The following is a 17,934-nucleotide window of genomic DNA, read 5'->3' as shown; positions in this document are numbered from 1 at the left end:
AAATTTTTATGTTTTCACTATTTCCGACACTACAATGTAAAGACTGAATGTACTACAGTTTCTATTTGGTGTTGCGTGTGTTCAATTTCACTTCGTTTACCGAAGTTATCGGTATATCTGATCGCATTATAAATAATATATTTACACAAACCGACCATGATTGCTTATAAGTTGAAACCTGCACAGGAAATAATTAGGAAAATTGGAATATAAGGAGCCTAAGCCACGCGATGAAACCTTTGAGACGCGTGAACCGATTTCTGATGAGTCATCATTACTTTTATTCAATTTTTAACAAATAAATAACATTCAAAATTAACATTTTCAAAGTTTTCAGATCCAAAATAATTCGTTTCAAAGAGAAACGAATGATGAATCCCAAAATCTCCGATAGTTGAAATATTATCTTTATCAATTATTCTTCGTGATAATTTTTACTTTAAATCATATCGATTTTTTACCTCAAAACTTCTTTTGTTTCTTAACAGTCTCCAATCCACTGGCATATTCGGAAGTGTTGAGCATTCGGACCTTCTTGAGAGCGTTTGGTTTAGATCCAGGGCCGCCCCCTCCTTGTTTCTTCGTAAAGATTTTTTTCGGTCTGTGAAAGGAAGGGTAAAGTAGAAAATAAGGGTGAAACGGAAGAAAAACCAAGGAGACAAAAAAAAAAAACGAAACGAAAACAATAAAAAGTCGTCGTATAAACTGTCGCGTCGGTTGCAAAGCCGGTAATTTTGGGTAATTTGTAACAAACGCCATGTGGTACCTGCTAGTTTAATGCTCTACGCATATTATGAACACTACGGCTGCACAGCGAGAAGACCGGTATTAATGTAAAATTGACAAAGAGAAAAAAATGGATAGAAAAAATAAAAATAAAAATAAATAACTCGAGTTTCTCAGTTTCAGCTGAATTAAAATGCACATCGTGTAGTTCTGGCCAATGACAATGAATATGTATTACAACCAGCATCGAAACTATAATATTATATTATTTTTTTTATTTTTAATATGTTTATATTTAAATAAATAAATTTTGATTCTATGCATCGAATAATAAGAAAAACTTTCATTTGTTACTTGCAAAGTTTGCTTTTGTCTTTGTTACGTTGATAACTAAGTCTTGAGGTTTTTGGTTGATAACTATGACCAAAAACTTCAAGACGCATTTGTCAACGGAAAAACAACAACACGCAATAGCGATAAATAGTGAACTGCATAAAAGTGAAATCCGAGGATCAACATCGCGGCTTTCGCTATAAAAAAAAAAAAAACCGGCCAACTAGCAATGGTGCCCCGAATTTCCGGTTCCAGCAGCCGGAGCGCATCGGGTAAAATTTAATGTAAGACGTGCCTAATCTAACTTCTGGTATTATCCACGCATAAGACGGACGTGATGTGATGTGCCTATACGAAAACTGAACCGAGACGGTTCCGGCGAAATAACCGACTGCCGGCAGGTACCGCCAACCATTATAGAGAAACGGGTGAAATAGCGCGGTGATCATCGTCAAAACTCATGTCGCCCTGCGTCACCTCGTGTCATCCGTCATCCGTCATCCATCCTGCGCCGCAGCCGTCATGTGTCAGTTGGCTTTCCAACTTGGCGCACGCCTGCGGACTTACAAACCCAACCATACGTGTACGTGTCTATGTTTCTACACGCCTATCTAATGGCGAGAATGAGCCTACGAGGCGTGTATTTGTCTCGATTACCTTGTCTTTTTGATTTATTTTTTTTTTTCTTTTTTATTGTCGTCAATTGAAAACTATTATCATTTGTTGATGACAATTAATATCGTTGTAATATTATCTGATATCGGTATAATATTAAGTATTCAATAATGATGCCGGCATGAAAATAAGTGTTCCCAACAGTTTGTACCCATGCAGTGAATATGTAGAAAATAGTCTTCTGAATGGAACGAATCATCGTAGAGCAAAATTGAGCGAATCTACTGGTGTTTTAAAAATTTTGAAGCGATTTGAAACGGATCATTGATATTCAAGCATTTTTTTTTAATTCCGGTAGTAATTTTTGTTTTAAAATTTTTTAAAGAGATCTTCGTACAGCTCGCAAATGTGATGGTATGATAAATATACTAAATGAATTATTATATCTTAATAAAATTCAGAAAAAGTATCGATTCTCGGCCAATCAGTCTCATTTATAAATCAATCGAGTTCAATTTAATTCGAGGAAACAATATTTCGTACAATATTATTATTTACTGAATCTGTTTTGAAATCGACATACTGTCGTCAACCTCATTCTTAAAATTGCAATTCAAACAGGTATCCAGAAATTACTGGTTTAACTAGTTTTAGAATGTGAAGAGAGCAGTTTACTTGCTGGGAAGATGAAAATAACTTTGTGTTAATGTTGAAAAATTACTTTACGGTGAAACGATCACGAAACTTAGAGAATTGATTTCAGTATCCATCTCGCTCACTGTTTAGACATATTTTTGACGACGAAAGAATTATTTCGAGTTGGTGAAGAATACGATGGTTATTTGTTTATTTGAAACATACGGGTTGATATTTTACTATCCACCAACTTGACACTAGACTTATTGCAGCCCCTCAAGGAATTGACTATGAGTATGAATTCATAAGATTTCATAGTTAACACAACATTCTTTGCATCTGAATTTAAAAGTATTTTTCATCTATAACAAACGCTCTTAATGCAGCACCGTCAAGCAAACTAATCAAACATCAAAACTCAAAAAGAAAGGTTAAAGGATGAAAGATGTAAATGTTGGACTGATATTAATGTATCAAGTGTACCTAGTAGATATACAAGGCCAGTGACAGACGTAGTAACGTAATCGGAGAAAGGGTTTGAGTCCCGACTAAAATGTCGGTAACTGCCGGTAACTGTCGGTAACAGAAATCTGTATCAAGAACTGGCCTGTTATGTCTACTATACCTCCAGAAATCAATCCACGTGCACGAGGGTGCGACACGAGAAGTGCAACCAAAGGCTTCAAACGAACTCGGTGCCACATGGACAAGCGAAGCGAGCATAAATGACGTTATAAAGTATAAACGGTGCGCATCGCCCGTTATCCACGTTATCCAGGCTCTTCGGAGCCGGTTTGAAGTTGGTACGTCGACGCGGACAGGTTGGAATAACGTTTCCCGAGTCAGTGGCGAGCCTTTCAGCCCCCGCTGCAGTGCATGAGCCCCATTGTTCGTAATTATACAATACGGCTATTAAACAGACTGATGCGACCGCTGTTTCCGCCGTACGAGCGTTTCTGGATATTATTACGTTGCGCCTACGCCGCCACCGCGCGACGCCGAGTCGAATTCGAATACCTCTCGGCATTACGATCCCTCCTTTAATTTTTTTCATTATTTTTGTTTCTTTTTTTTATTTATATTTATTTTATTTTTTTTCTCGTGTCACATTTCGTTTTATTACACGTTGTATACATTTTCGGGTATTGGACAACGCGCACACTAGGTGTTTCAGGTTCGTTAATTTTTCTCCTACCGCAAACATTTACGGTGACCGTCCATCCTTTTCTCCGTCATTTAAACGTCATTCAACTGTCATTTCACACCGTCTACTATACGTATGTACATGTATAATTCTATACGAGACTGTAACGCGTCCCCAGCTGCTAGATTATACCACAGAGCGATTTTTAATCGGTGAAAGGATGGATTGGTGAGCCGGAGTGGTGCCGATTTATGGGTATAATAATAGGTACTAGTCGGTGACCATAACTGAGCAAGAATACGTCGTGCATCATATAAACACGCGCTAGTCGTCGCAAACATTTTACTTATACACTAAATTACTGTGTGTCCGTGCAAAAATAAAGAAAGAAAGAAAAAAAACATCGCGACATCCGGTGCGTCTACTTTCCTTTCTTGCAGGATAAAGACTTATCTCCATAGTGACAATACGAAAAAACACGTATGTCTTTATGCTCGTACACGTCACATAGGTGTTTTCACATTGTCGCTCTGGAATGATATTTGGGTTTTCTTATTAGCGGTCATCGATATACAACCAAATTTTTGGCACATCCATGGAATAGTTTGGACCTATTCGCATAAATTCGTCTCTAGCTTTAATTCAGTGAAATTTTCTGCTCGTAATTAATATCTCGTATTAATAGCTCGTAACTATATCGTGATTAAGTGTTTGGAGAATTCTTATTCGAGATTCAAATTAGATTTTTCGTAAGAAATCAAAACGTGAATCAATAGAAAATTAATGAATTGAGAAGAAAACTAATTGTTGTTTAAATTAAACTCGCGTGTCGGCGAATTTTTGGGTTATTTCTTTCATTCGCCGATTCCAAAATCCGTAAAACCATATTCCACAGATAAAAATTACATTCATGATGCATAATGAAGCAAAAAAAAAAAAAACTATACGCATTATATGTAAATAATCTCACCGTTCATTGGATAGACGATTATTGTGAATCTTATTTTTGATGTCGTCTTGCTGAATCGTCTTTCCAACACCGCCAATTTTTTGCGGCGGATCTCGGAGTCCGAAACTCTTTGCAAAATGTCCAAGGTGAAGTTCCCGCCTGTCAAATATCTCCCGCATGTCTTTGGGATAGCTTGCGTAAAAACGGATCCAGGATACGTAGGCTGCGAACATAGAACGCAATTCTGCACATTATTTTTCAGTAAAAATTACCTTCGCTTCTAGGGACAAAAATAAAATACTATAACAGGGGACAATGACTGTTTTTTTCTTGTACGATACAATTTTTGTTTATTTTCGATGACTTTTTTTCTTCATAACGAAAACAAGAATCCCGGGATTACTTTTTGATAGATAGATAAACAGATTTTTTGCATTCACAATCGATTTTACATTCCCAAAAAGAATCGATATTTTATATTACTTGATTTTTGAAATTTATGATTTATTCCTTTATTTATTTTCAAGCAGAGAAAATGCTGCATTGACAAATCGAGTGTCATTCATTCATAGTGAGGCAAATTTCATGCCTATCATTCGTGATTGTGTCTTTCATTTTCCACACGTCTATCTTATACATACATAAGTTTACCGGAGGTCTGTCAATTTTTCAAACAAATGATTAATCGATCAGCTCTCTCAATTTATCGTTTTTCCAATAAATCTCTCTCCCAAACCATCGATTTCCCAATTGATCGATCAATCGCTTCTCTCAATTAATCCTTTTCCCGATTAACCGATCAACAGGGGTATCAAAATTGTACCTTTTTTCAGGCAATCGATTAATCAGCCACTTAAATCAATCGTTTTTCCGATTACTCAACCCTTCCAATCAATCGTTGATCCGATCATTCGATGCTCAAGAAAAAACAAAGAAAAAAATCAAATCACACATCGATTAACGTATAAAGGGTCGTAATTCCTCGGGGTGTGGATTTGGCACTAATTTAAAGGAATATAATTCCACGCTGACCTCGTGTTACACCACAGTGCCTAAATGTCGTACATACACATCCGTGCACACATAATACACAAATAGCAGTATATGGATGTAACGCTGCGGCCGAGGGATGATAAATAATGTCACGTGGCTCCTTCGGCGTGTACATCGTACAGCCGTGGTAGGGGTAACGACTCGATACATGCCCTGATTAATTGCGGTTCCATTAGGATCCCCGTATAGGACCTTCTGCGCAGGGGATTTAAGGGAGGAAAGGGAGGGGCTCCGCAGCTTGCTCTGTAGTACCATGGCGTGCTATTACAGGGCATTAAGGGCCTCGGAGTCAAGTGCTCCCGCTAATAGTTCCCCCATACAGACATTTTTCGGTACGTGTCGCATTCTCTGCTCATGTGTACGTGCGATGCGATGGGATGCGATGCGTACACGCATTGTGCGTAGGTGTAAGCGGGGGCGGTACGGTGGGAACTCGGGGGGTTCCTCGATCCCCAGTGAACCTCGCACGTGGACATTCTCTTCCCGTTCCCCTTCTTTCTTGCTCAACTTTTCCTTTTCACTACCTTTCCCTTGCGTCAAGTACGGCTTGTATAATCAGGATGATCGCAAATTTTTGGGAAAAAAATTACATTACATTTCCAGATTTTTCAGAACCTAGGATCTAGATTTCCCTGACATTATCCCAGTTCTAGTAAGCTAGTGGAATAAAAAAAAAAAAAAAGTTTAAGTTGATCTCAAAATGAGCTTGAAGATGCGGTTCTTAATCAAATCAAAGGTCGCCATTCAATCCCTATGATTTAACCTTCCACTGAGAGAAATTTTTAGTTCCGGTTATCGCTCGGTCGTTAAGTAATTTCATTTTTTACCACAATCGAAAAATGTAGTTATAGGTAGAAAATGAAAATTAGTTTTCTAGCTGTTACCAGAAGGTCTAGTATCCGTTACTATTCTTTCTCATTACGATCACTGTTGCTATATTTTCTCGCAACTGTTGCGAAAATTTAACGCTTGTGTAACAATAAATTGACGTTAAAGCCTTATTTAACTAAAAAAGTATAGTAAACCTCCAAAACTGATTTTGCGTTGCAATTACCAAAAAAGGATCGACAAAAGTGCAAAATGGTTACGAGTACCTCGTTTTTCGTAATTCCAACAATATTCAAACAGTTTTCTTAACGATACCTGTTTCGCTGAATTTTTCTAGTTACTATAACAAATGAAATTTTTCTCAGTACGGAAATTTTTCGCGCTTTCCATACTTTTTCCCAACCCTGTATTCACCGCAGATGATGTTAAACCCGCAATATTTTTCTTTCCTTGTACCATTCCGCAATTGCAAAGCTGATTTTCGTCTTACCTATAATTATACGCATCATACAAGAAGCTGCGTAGTAATATAAATAGTAAGAAATACGGCAAAAAGTTAGAAAAGAAGAAAAACAAGAAATAGGAAAATAAAACAACAATTCAGAAGCAGAAAAGAGGAAAATAAAAAAAGGAAGAATAAGAGGTATAAGAAGAAGAAAAAGGCGAGAGGGAATAAAATATTTTTCTCCATTTAGCACATAAATCTGAAAGAGGAGGAGAAAACGGCAAGGGGTGGACGGAGGGAGGGGGTTATATTGTTCCTAAGTGATATAACTACGTCTTATTGTATTTGTATCCTGTACGGCTGTATCGCATTGTTAAGACTCTCCACGCCACAAAGCGTAAGTGGTTTTGGCTGGCGGAAGCCACATTCAGTGGTTGGATTGTGTCGGCCTACCCCCGCCCCACCCGTCTCCACCCCCAACCCCCTCGGCAACTACCGGTGTGAACGATATCCTTTATTCGACGTAACTCTCGCCTACGATGAAACCCGTCGTGTCCGCAAGTGTCCGTGAATTGACCTGAAAACTAGCGGGAAAGTGAGTAAAAAAAAAAAAAAAATAGTTTATATATTTTTTGTTAATTTTATCATTTTTTTTTTTTTTCTTCCTTTTTTTACTCCCTATTTGAGACATTTCTCCAAAACAATTCACAGTCTCTTTCTTTCCACATGCTGAGCAAAAAAGATGTACGCGCGAGATTTGAGTCGAAAAGTGAAGTTGACACTTTTTTTCGTATTCTCTGGTGTAATGTTCGTAATTTTAGTCTGATCAAATGACTTTTATTGTTATTATTACCGTAAGTAGAACGGGGTAGCCTGCAGGCAGTAATGAACATTTGATATTCATGAATTTTGCAGGAATGATTTTTTACTCAAGTTCGATTGTAAGTGACGAAAATCTGGGTTCCAAGTGGTGATTTGATAATAATTATAATTTATTTAAAAACATGTTATTCTTGTCCAAATTCATCTACAATAAATGAAATTAGTTTAAAATTCATAAAAATCGGACCAAGGGTGTATTAATTTTTTCCGAAATTGAAATAATTGTAGAACAATGCGATCTCTAAAAAACTGTGACATGCGATCGGATCAAACTTCTCGAATTTAAGCTTACAGTTTTTGAATATTTCCCACACTCGAATTGATTATCGGAAAAATGTATCATATTTAGTTTAGTAACGTTAACGTAACGAAATATTGAAACCAAAGTCATTGTTGTAAAAATTTAGAACGACTTTGAAGGAGTTTAATATCAGATATCTGAACACACTTTGCTTTTTAAAAAACAGATTACTCAACTCGCGACGATCCTACAGTTCCGAAATAATAATTTTTCCGCGCAACGAACCAATGTTACCGCAACGTTACGAACTTCACTCCGTTGAAAATCTCACGTTTCAATGATATTTCAAATCGTTTTTCTCGAATTTTCATCAATTTCGACAATTTACCGACCAATTGTCTCGACGATATTAATTTTCTTCGCAACACCGCGATTCGCTCCACCGTGGATTTATCACGAACCGAGTGTAGATCGAGTCCCGTCCGACTTGAGGGGGAAGGGGGATGAAAAAGGGGAGAAGAACCCCTCGGCAAGCGGCATTGAGGGTTGTTGAGCTCTATCGGGGTGATAATGTTGCGAATTAGCGAGATTTCTACTTCTCCTATCCTCGCCCCCCCCCCCCCCCCCCCCGCCCTTCGCCACTTTGCCAACTTCTGCACGCGTCTCGTGTGTGCGAAGCGTCGCGTCCGTATACGGAGGGAGTAAAATAAATTTCAATTCTTCGCCGCAACCCTCTTGAAGCTTTTGCGAGTGGTTATAATATACTTTATACATAGGTACTTATGTACACAGAGACGAAAAGTCTGCGTTGTGAGTATAATAAAAGAGGCTCACTTCCGTGTGCTTCGTAAATTTACACCACCCACCCTCCTCGAAGTGTATCGTGTGCCTCTTTATTGTTGTTGTATAACTGGGATTCACCCGGCATACATGGCTAGCTTTACGTCAACGACGACTTCGTTCTTAATCATCGTTTTTACGATCCTCGTTGAGGGTGTGTATGGGGCATTCCACGTGTAATAGATCTGGCCGGATCTCCGATCCCCTAAAAACCGATTCAGACTTCGTGGGATTTTTGTTTTCTTAATTTTTAACGAAATTGACTACTTCAGAAAAACTAAGCCCGTCGATTCGTAGTGCATTTTGCATAACACAGGAGTATTTTTGGACATTCTAAGTTGTAAAAAACGCGTGTGATTTTTGAAAAATTTAAGAGTTTATAAGGTTTTAGCGATTTTTAAAAAATTGTGTTATTTGATTAAAATTGTGAAAAAAAATTCACAAATACTATAATTGGCATATCAGTCCTGAAATGTACTTGTGGTTTTTTAATCAATCACACTTGAAATGATTAAAGCGTTGAAGAAAAATTCCGAATAATTTCGACACGGATTGGGTCACAACTTTTTCAGTAGAGATCATAACAATTCAAACTGCTATTTATCCAACGATCCTTGTCAATTTCAATAAATTCAGTACAGCTTCTACGGGTAAAGCAACGAATTTGTTGAAGTCAATCACTAGACTTTTCAATAAAAGTTTAAAGATCAATGCGGTGAAAAAACGAATCCGAAAATCAACATTTATTTTTGGCGTTGAAAAAGCTATAAATTCGCGAAAATGTCGGTATATTGAATTCAAATTACTCGGACTTCAACCGCTGCAGTTTTCGACACTTGTTCGTTTTTTGAATGATGCCTCGTAAAATCATTAAACTGAGGTCTAAATCGGTGGAAATTGAGCATCAAATGAAGCAAGCAGTTTTCGACACTTGTTCGTTTTTTGAATGATTCCTCGCGATATCATTAAACTGAGGCCTAAAATCGCTAGAAATTGATCATCGAATTAAGCAATCAATTTTCTACACTTGTTAATTTTTTGAATGATTCCTCATAATATCATTAAACTGAGATCCAAATCGCTAGAAATTGATCATCGAATTAAGCAAGCAGTTTTCGACACTTGTTCGTTTTTTGAATGATACCTCGTAAAATCATTAAACTGAGATCCAAATCGCTAGAAATTGATCATCGAATTAAGCAAGCAGTTTTCGACACTTGTTCGTTTTTTGAATGATACCTCGTAAAATCATTAAACTGAGGTCTAAATCGGTGGAAATTGAGCATCAAATGAAGCAATCAGTTTTCTACACTTGTTCATTTTTTTAACGAGCCCTTACAATATCACTAAACTCATGCCTGAATCGCTATAAATCGAGAATCGAATCGAGCAATTTCTCCCTTGTAAATCTGATTAAATTGTTCGAATCACGGTAGTAGGTACAGCATTGCGCGGGTAAGCCAAAATTCGCATCTATTGAATCCTCTAAAGTCTGCCAAAATGCGAACTAACCTCGAGGTCTCTACGCTCAAAGGGCAAAAGTATCAGGCAGAAATAAACCAAAGCACCGAGTGATAAATCTCCGGCCTGAAAGGCCTTGCCGCCTCGTGCGGTTGTCCGGGCCGTCAACCGAGGCTTTTCACGAAGGTTAGTCGCGGATTTGAAACGGTTAAGGGAGGCGTTTTCTGTACCAAATTCACGTTTCGGAGCCTGTGCCCATCCCCCTCACCCTTACCCACATCCGACCGAATGACGGTACACAACTAGCCACTTGACCGTCCCCGATTGATCGATCGATTATTCCAACCGAAAGACGGCTGCAAGCTTAGATGCCGCTTTAGCTGATCCCCCTGTCCAAGTTTAGTTTCCGAATCCAAGGACCATTAGACGTAGTTTTCACCGAGGGGTGAACCACACTTCAATGATCCGGTGATCTACACCAGTCATGAAATCGTTTGGAAACTCGTGGAATCTCTAAAAGCTCGAAAATTTATGAAATCATTCAAATTACATGAAATTCTCGAAATGCCACGAAGGCTCTGAAACTTTTGAAATTTTACGAAATCCTAAAAATCCTATGCAATCATTCTTGGCAAGACTCTGAAGTCTTGTGAAATCATGTGATAGATGCAATTCTTTGAAATCTTTTAAGCTCCTTAGAAGTCTTGTAAAATTCTATGAAATTGCACAGAGTTGAGGAAGTAATACAAAATCCTTTGAGATTCTTCTAAATCCTTTGGAATTCCTCGAATGCTTTTGAAATTTTATGAAATCATATGACACCTTGTAAAATAATTTGAAATCTATGAAATCTTTGAAGGCTTTGGAAACTCGTGAAATCTCGAAAGTTTATGAAATCTTTAAAATTACATAAAATTCCTGAAACGCGACACAGGCTCCGAAATTTTCAAAATCTTATAAAATCTCAGAAATCCGACGAAATCATTCGAAATTCTCTGAAATCTTGTGAAATCGTTTGAAATTTACAGAATTCCAAAAATCTTACGGAATCCTTAGAAATGCATTGAAATTGTTTGAAATCCTTTCAATTCCTTCGAAGCCATACGAAATCCCGTGAAATCACTTTGAATCTATGAAATTACAGAAAATTGCAGGAATCGTACAAAATCCTTTAAAATTCTTCTAAATCCTTTAAAATACCTTAAACGCCGTCAAAACGTTTATGTAATGATGTGAATCCTGTAAAATCTGACGAGTAGCCAACATCTCATTCTTCACTTGACTTGACCTTTCTGATACGCTCATTTTTTTTTTTTATTTTTTTCATTGCCCGCAGTAGTCTTAACAAACTCTCACCCGGTTTTTGCCGATTTCAACGCAAGAGAAAATTGAAGGACATATTGAAATCAAGACTTTGAACGGAAAGAGGTGAGCGAGCTTTTTTATTGAATCGAAAAAAATAGAACGATACATCAACAAAAAGAAAATATTTGGCTGAAATTTTCAACTTTCAACCAAACTGTATTTGACCTGAAGGATATCTCATAGCCGGAACGCCAAGGTAACAATTAATAACTTGGTTGAATAATGAGTATTTCAATCGCTTCGATGATAAAAATTGTTGGCATCGAAAGTTACGATTGTCAATTTTCTCCGATAAAACATAACTTGTTGAATTTTTCAAAGTGCGCATTTATTCATTCGTACCATTAAATGTGTTACTCTAATTGTAAAATTCGTCGAAACCGTTCCTTCGGCTTTTATAACGTTAAAGCAAACGATTTCTAAGATCATTTCTCAATAACGTTGAATCTATCCATCAGTGATTCAACATTTTATTTACAGCGTAACACAGCGTGTATTAATACCACACTTAATATACAGCATATCGCGGCGCGACCCCCGTAGAGAATTAAAATTATTCCAAATGGATTTATTATTGCAGTAAATAAATAAATATATATATAAATAGTTCCTCGTGCGAATGACGGTCGTAACAGGATAACCATGCAACAGCAACCAAGATCATCCCTCCGTTCGCCTCTCCCACCCTATAAATATATCTCCTGCGTAAATATATGTAAATATACGACTAGCTACTCGAACACCCTGCAACCCTCGGCACGCACCTCCTGCAGTGTCACGATACAGATATAATACGTGCATATAATGTTGCTCGGATTCAAAAGGGTGGGTGGGGGGGGAAGGTTTAATTCCCCTTGTTTATCTTTCTCTCTCTACCCAGTTTGACTTATACATACGGGGCATTCCACGTCAAATTACACCCTACGTACCTCACGCCCTTCGATTCTGATCATTTTTTAGTATGATATTTTAACCAACCGAAAAGGGTCACGGGAAGTTTCTTTTTTTGTTTTTTTTAATTTTCTTCAACTACTGAGGAAATTTATAAAAAAATCGAAATATCAATTGGGAAAACGTCAATTTTTTTTAATCTTGAATAATTCACACTGATTCTATGATTCAAAATGTGATCTTTGAACAACACACGATAATGGGATCTCGATATTTATTATTTTTTCTTTTCGCAAGTTTTTAGTTTTTTTCCAGTCAGAATTGTTTTTGCTTTTTTGTTTTTTAAAATGTCTCGATCTAAATGGATTCCATAATCGCATTGTTTTCATGATTCTGTGATCTATTTCGATCGGGGAATAGTGGAAAGAAAAAACAAGAGAAAAAAAAAAAAAAAACAAAAAAACTCAAATTCCGATATTGAAAAAACTAAAAACTTGCGAACAAAAAAGTAAACATTGAGATCCCATTATCGTGTGGTATTTAAAAATCACATTTCAAATCATAGAATCTGTGTGAATTTTTACGGATTTAAAAAAATGACAGTTTTTCAAATTTCACCAATGACGAAAAAAAATTTGAACAATTCCAAGACCTTTTTCGGTGATCGGTGAGAAGATCATAGTAAAATATAGTTAAAGTCAAAGATGACGAGGTACACGGGCTGTTAATTTTAAATACACTGTTTAAAGTCCCTGCCTTTCGAGTTATTCAAAATTGAAATAGTAATAATACTAATACATCGATTGAAAAAACACGTGTATACTTTTTTGTTACAATTGGATTGTAACGTTATTTCGAACAGGTTGTTTTCTATTTAAAATTTTTCAACACAGTCCACCATCTTGAATTCACGGTACATATTCTTGAAAGCAAACGGAACGAAAACTTATACGAAACATCAAAATGAAACTCACCCTTGCAGGCTCTTCTGTGCATCTCCTTGTCCTCGAGAACGAGGGTTTCGAATTGATTTTGGAGAGCTGTGGCTGCGGCTTGGACACTGTTGTGCTGGGAAATCGGACCCAACAGTTTGTCCAGGATGCCGGTCATGTCCTCCTGGCGTATGCGGACTCTTCGCGACTCGAGCATCCGGACAAACTCGACTTCCGGCGGTGTCAGGAATATCACGGCGCTCCCCGAGGATCCGGCTCTGGCTGTTCTCCCCACCCGATGGACGTAGTCCCTCGCCGACAGTGGACCCGTGTACTGGACCACGCTGTCAACCTTCGGCAAGTCCAGACCACGAGCCGCGACGTCCTGCAAGAACGTGAAAAGAAACAATTCCAATTAGGCGATCCAGGACGGTTTAAGGATCGATCCTAAGTTTTGCAAAAGCAAAACTAACCGTTGAAAAATATCAAGCAGTTTCAATTTTGCCGATGAGGTTGAAGGTGAACGCGACGAGTTTAACACTTATAGAACTATCACACCAGTCAAATTGACTGTATTTGCAATTTTATTAAAAAATTTCTACTTCACGTGAAATTTTTTTTTTTAATGATTTTTCTAATCAGTAATAGAACCTTTTTTCTCCGAAAATACAAAATGCGGTAAAATTTTCTCGAATACCTACACTTATCGCGTGAGCATAAAATGCATGAGATTAATTTAATTTACGATTTCTTTTTCCTCGTGTCGTGTATGATACAACGTCGAGAACAAATGATACGTCGTACGAAGTGAACGCCGAGAATTCATGTAGACTCGCATCTTTTTTTTTTTTTACTTCTTACACGACTTTGACCTCTTCTCATCTCATGTTCCCACTTTTGTGTGTGCTGTGTTGGAGCAGATGTAAGAGCTTGACGATGAAAATTTATTGGTGACGAGTAAAAATTAAAAATTAATCTTCCAAACACGGAAAGCATTACAGAAACTGACATTAATTAACCGTCGTATGTCTTAACAAGCTACTCGTTCGCAAAGAAATTATACACATCGTCGTTAATTTGAAAACAAGTACCGAGAAAAATAAACACACAAAACACGACGAACAAAATCTGTGCAAGACGACTTTTCTTCTAAGATGCACAATTGTTCTCTGTTTTGAATAAATTTGTAAAAATTGACAATAAATTTACATTTCAATGAACCTAGTTTGGCTTTCGATCACATGAATATTACTTGCATACAGAAATTCTTTCATGTTTCGATTCAACTTGACCCTTACTTGCAACCCCAGGTTTTTCCCCTTTAATTTTAAGTACCTAGACGGCTCAGTTAGAAATTTATGCCCTTAATATTGCAAAATAAAAAAGTTATCCATTTTTTTGTAAAAATAGACTTTTTTGTCCGTCGTATTTTTGTACTATACTTAAATTCGATCTTTAAATGTATTAATTACATGATCCTTTGAAGTGATCTTTCGATACTTTTTCAAAAATATTTCAAGTAAAAATGTTCAATAGTTTATTTTTTTTAACAATTTTTGTCACTAGAATGTGAAGCACCACATACAACAACAATTTATTTGAAATCATTTAATACCAATTTGTGAAATGTTGAAAAGATGAACAGTTTATTTGTTTAATAATTTATAATTTTACTTGCAATTACAATCTTAGAAATCATTAATATTCCGTTAAATTTATACGGTGCAAAATGAAATTTATTTCAATAATAATATTCGGAATGCCGCAGATGATGACGAAATTGATGATACGAAAAAGGAACGCGAAAAGCATTACAAGCGATCAAGCGACGCCGTTACAACATTGAAAAGACAGCGCCTCCGACATTTGATAGGAATTAGATACATTTTGTATGTATGTGCAATGTACATGTATCTATATGTACATAAGCGTTATGTGGGCCCGAAATTGATAGGAGCGATTAAAATAAACGATCGTTTAAGAGCACCGAGCGATCGAAGAGATCGGAAACAGATAGCCGTTCAAAACATCTCACTCCGGTCATAGATCATCCGGTGGTTGGCGGCGGGAGGCGGACTTCGGGACGGGAGACCATTCCATGGGTTTCACCATAGGAATTAATAACGAGAAGCCCACTTTATACGTCTACTCTTGCGCACGCATAGATCTAGACAAACTTACTCGCCAAGAGGAAGCTTGTACCCTGGAAAATTCGATCACGCAACACGCGCCGTGCATTTGCTGTTTCGTCTTTTCCGGCGCCATGTCTTTTTCACAACACACTCATAATTCGAAAACTTAGTTTCTTTATAATCGCTGTAAAATTAAGAAGATAGTTATTTTTTCCCCAATGTTTGGTTACGATAGCGTTAATAACTTCAGCCTCGTATAATATAAGATCAATCGAAATTTCTGGAAGCTAAATTTTATACCGCAGATCCGTACGGGATTGACTAATTGCTTTCAACGAATTGTTATGAATGACTATTATTTGATCTACGCCATGCGCGTTAATATTCTTCTAAGTCCAGTTCTATAAATTTTAATTGAAATGTACAAGGTTTGATTCGATATCTGGCGACGAATGAAACATCTTATGATTTACCTTATTTTAGGAAATTGACGATAAAAGCTTTAGAGATTTTTCGAACAATTTTTGAAATAAGTATTCAGATGTTGTTCAACAATTTTCTTGAACCGAGAGTAAACAGCGGAACTTGGCAAATTTAAAGTTTGACTGCGCATGCGCAAGCTTTGTTGGATTTTCACGCAGGCTAGCCATCTCAATCTCAAGCTTCAGTTATCAAACGCGGTTTATGGACGTTACGCAGGTCTTGCGATTTTTCTACGGTTAAGCAGATCTAAAATCGTTGCTGTAGTGATTCGATAAGGCTTTTCTAAACGTTTTTTGTTACCTGATCGATAACTGATTACTGCTACGAGTCATCACACCAGCGTAATTCCAATTCGTCACTTGACGCGAGATAGTCGCCATATCAAATAAGTTAGTTGGCTGCCCTGCCTTGGAACGAAAATATTGCCATGCGCAGTCGGTAACTCAGCGCACAAAGTTTCACCATTTTCTCCCAGTAGGTATGTAAAACTATTCAACGTACCCTATCGGTATCATAACATAGCTTCTGAACTCGAGAATCGAACATACCAAATTCCACGTAGCTGGTATATGTATAATGAATTTCGTAAGATTTACAATAATAAATAATTAAAAATTTTAGAAAGTTAAGAAACTAATTATAAATTAAGTATAAGATTCCCTCACGTCTGTATCACCATAATAATCGTACATTATATAAAAACAAGTGTAGAGGGCGATTTCGTGAAAGAATTTCATACCCCGATTTCCCTCTCCAGATTGCCCGGTGCCGCAAGGCGCCATTTTTTTCCTTTTTTTTTCATTTACTCATTTTTTGTTCCTGTTAGGCACCCACCGGCGGCCACCCGCCACCCGCCGCGTCTGACCCTGCTCGTATCAACTTGAAATTCAAGTGCGCGTCGTACTAAATCATTACCTATCCAAACATAGTAGAGAAGGCGAAGCAGCACGGGCGCGGACCGACGGCGCTCAAACGCTCGCCGCTGGAGTTCGCAGCGGGCGTGCGTCGCGGCGCGGCGTGGCGTGCCGCGGCGTACTGCGGCGGCGTCCTGCAACTATCCTATGTAGGTAGACGTGGTCGGCCGCGTTTATGAGCGAGCTTGCGCATCGACGTGTATGTACGTACTTGTCTTCTGCTTTAGGTACACGCGTTTTTCTTCGCACGGTGTATCGGGTGTACGCGTGTGACGGAACCGTGCCTTGTCTTCTGCACCTTTCCCCACGTGTGCTTAATCCTTTAGGCCATGCAGGACGGAGTATCGACTCAATTTGTAAGAGATTTGTATGATTGAGGATTTATTGGACCTACGGTTCGGTGCAAAAACGTGGTGGAACGAGGGTTTAACAAGTGGGAACAATGGATCAGGATCCGAGAAAAGCGGTTTTGGAACTTTCTGATGTTTCCGTTATTTGCGAAAATGAAAAATTTGACTCCGAAGAATGTTGCTCGATTCTTTGTTGGTGGCGAGGAAGAGATTCGTTTTATTCGCTCATTTCAAAAGCCGATTATGCACCAAACCAAAAAAACTTTTCAGATTTAACAAATGCTTTTTCCGAGTCTGACTCGAGCGGATTTCACTGATATTCTGACTTTTGTAGTGCTATGCAAAATATTTGAAATAATACCAAGAGTATTTAGTGTTAAGCAAATTGAAACTGTTCAGAATTACATCCTAATACTTCTTTGCATTATGGAAATGACGTACATTGAATAGATTTCTTCTAAGGCTACACCAGCCAAACGTTCATTCATTCTACGAGTAGACTTTTATATTTGAGAAAAGCATAAGAGTTCATGCATTATTCCTCCTTTCCTTATGGAACAATTAACACGGTGCCCCGTTCAGATATCAGATCAAAAACATGGTGTCCAGTGAAAAATCCGTAACAAATTCAAGGGCATTTCCAGGACATTTTCAGATTATTCAAAGACATTAAATATAGAACATTTCCAGGACATTTTCAGATTATTCAAAGAC

General features: G+C 37.6%; 1 protein-coding gene across 2 annotated transcripts in view; it reads right to left on the bottom strand.

Annotated features, from left to right (window-relative positions):
• Nucleotides 1-257: 257 nt before the first annotated feature.
• Nucleotides 258-17,934, bottom strand: part of LOC124216681 (ATP-dependent DNA helicase DDX31) — a 31,670-nt gene continuing 13,993 nt past the window's right edge. For both annotated transcript variants that reach the window (XM_046621489.2, XM_046621490.2), the window contains exons 8-10: nucleotides 13,384-13,726; nucleotides 4,425-4,626; nucleotides 258-601 (exon numbers count right to left, since the gene is read on the bottom strand). In XM_046621489.2, the coding sequence (XP_046477445.1) occupies nucleotides 463-601; nucleotides 4,425-4,626; nucleotides 13,384-13,726 (684 nt within the window). In that variant the 3' untranslated portion in view covers nucleotides 258-462. The remainder of the gene's footprint in view (nucleotides 602-4,424; nucleotides 4,627-13,383; nucleotides 13,727-17,934) is intronic.

This window comes from Neodiprion pinetum, chromosome 4, assembly GCF_021155775.2.
Source record: "Neodiprion pinetum isolate iyNeoPine1 chromosome 4, iyNeoPine1.2, whole genome shotgun sequence".
Lineage (NCBI taxonomy): Eukaryota > Metazoa > Arthropoda > Insecta > Hymenoptera > Diprionidae > Neodiprion > Neodiprion pinetum.
This window is presented reverse-complemented; position numbering and strand designations above follow the sequence as displayed.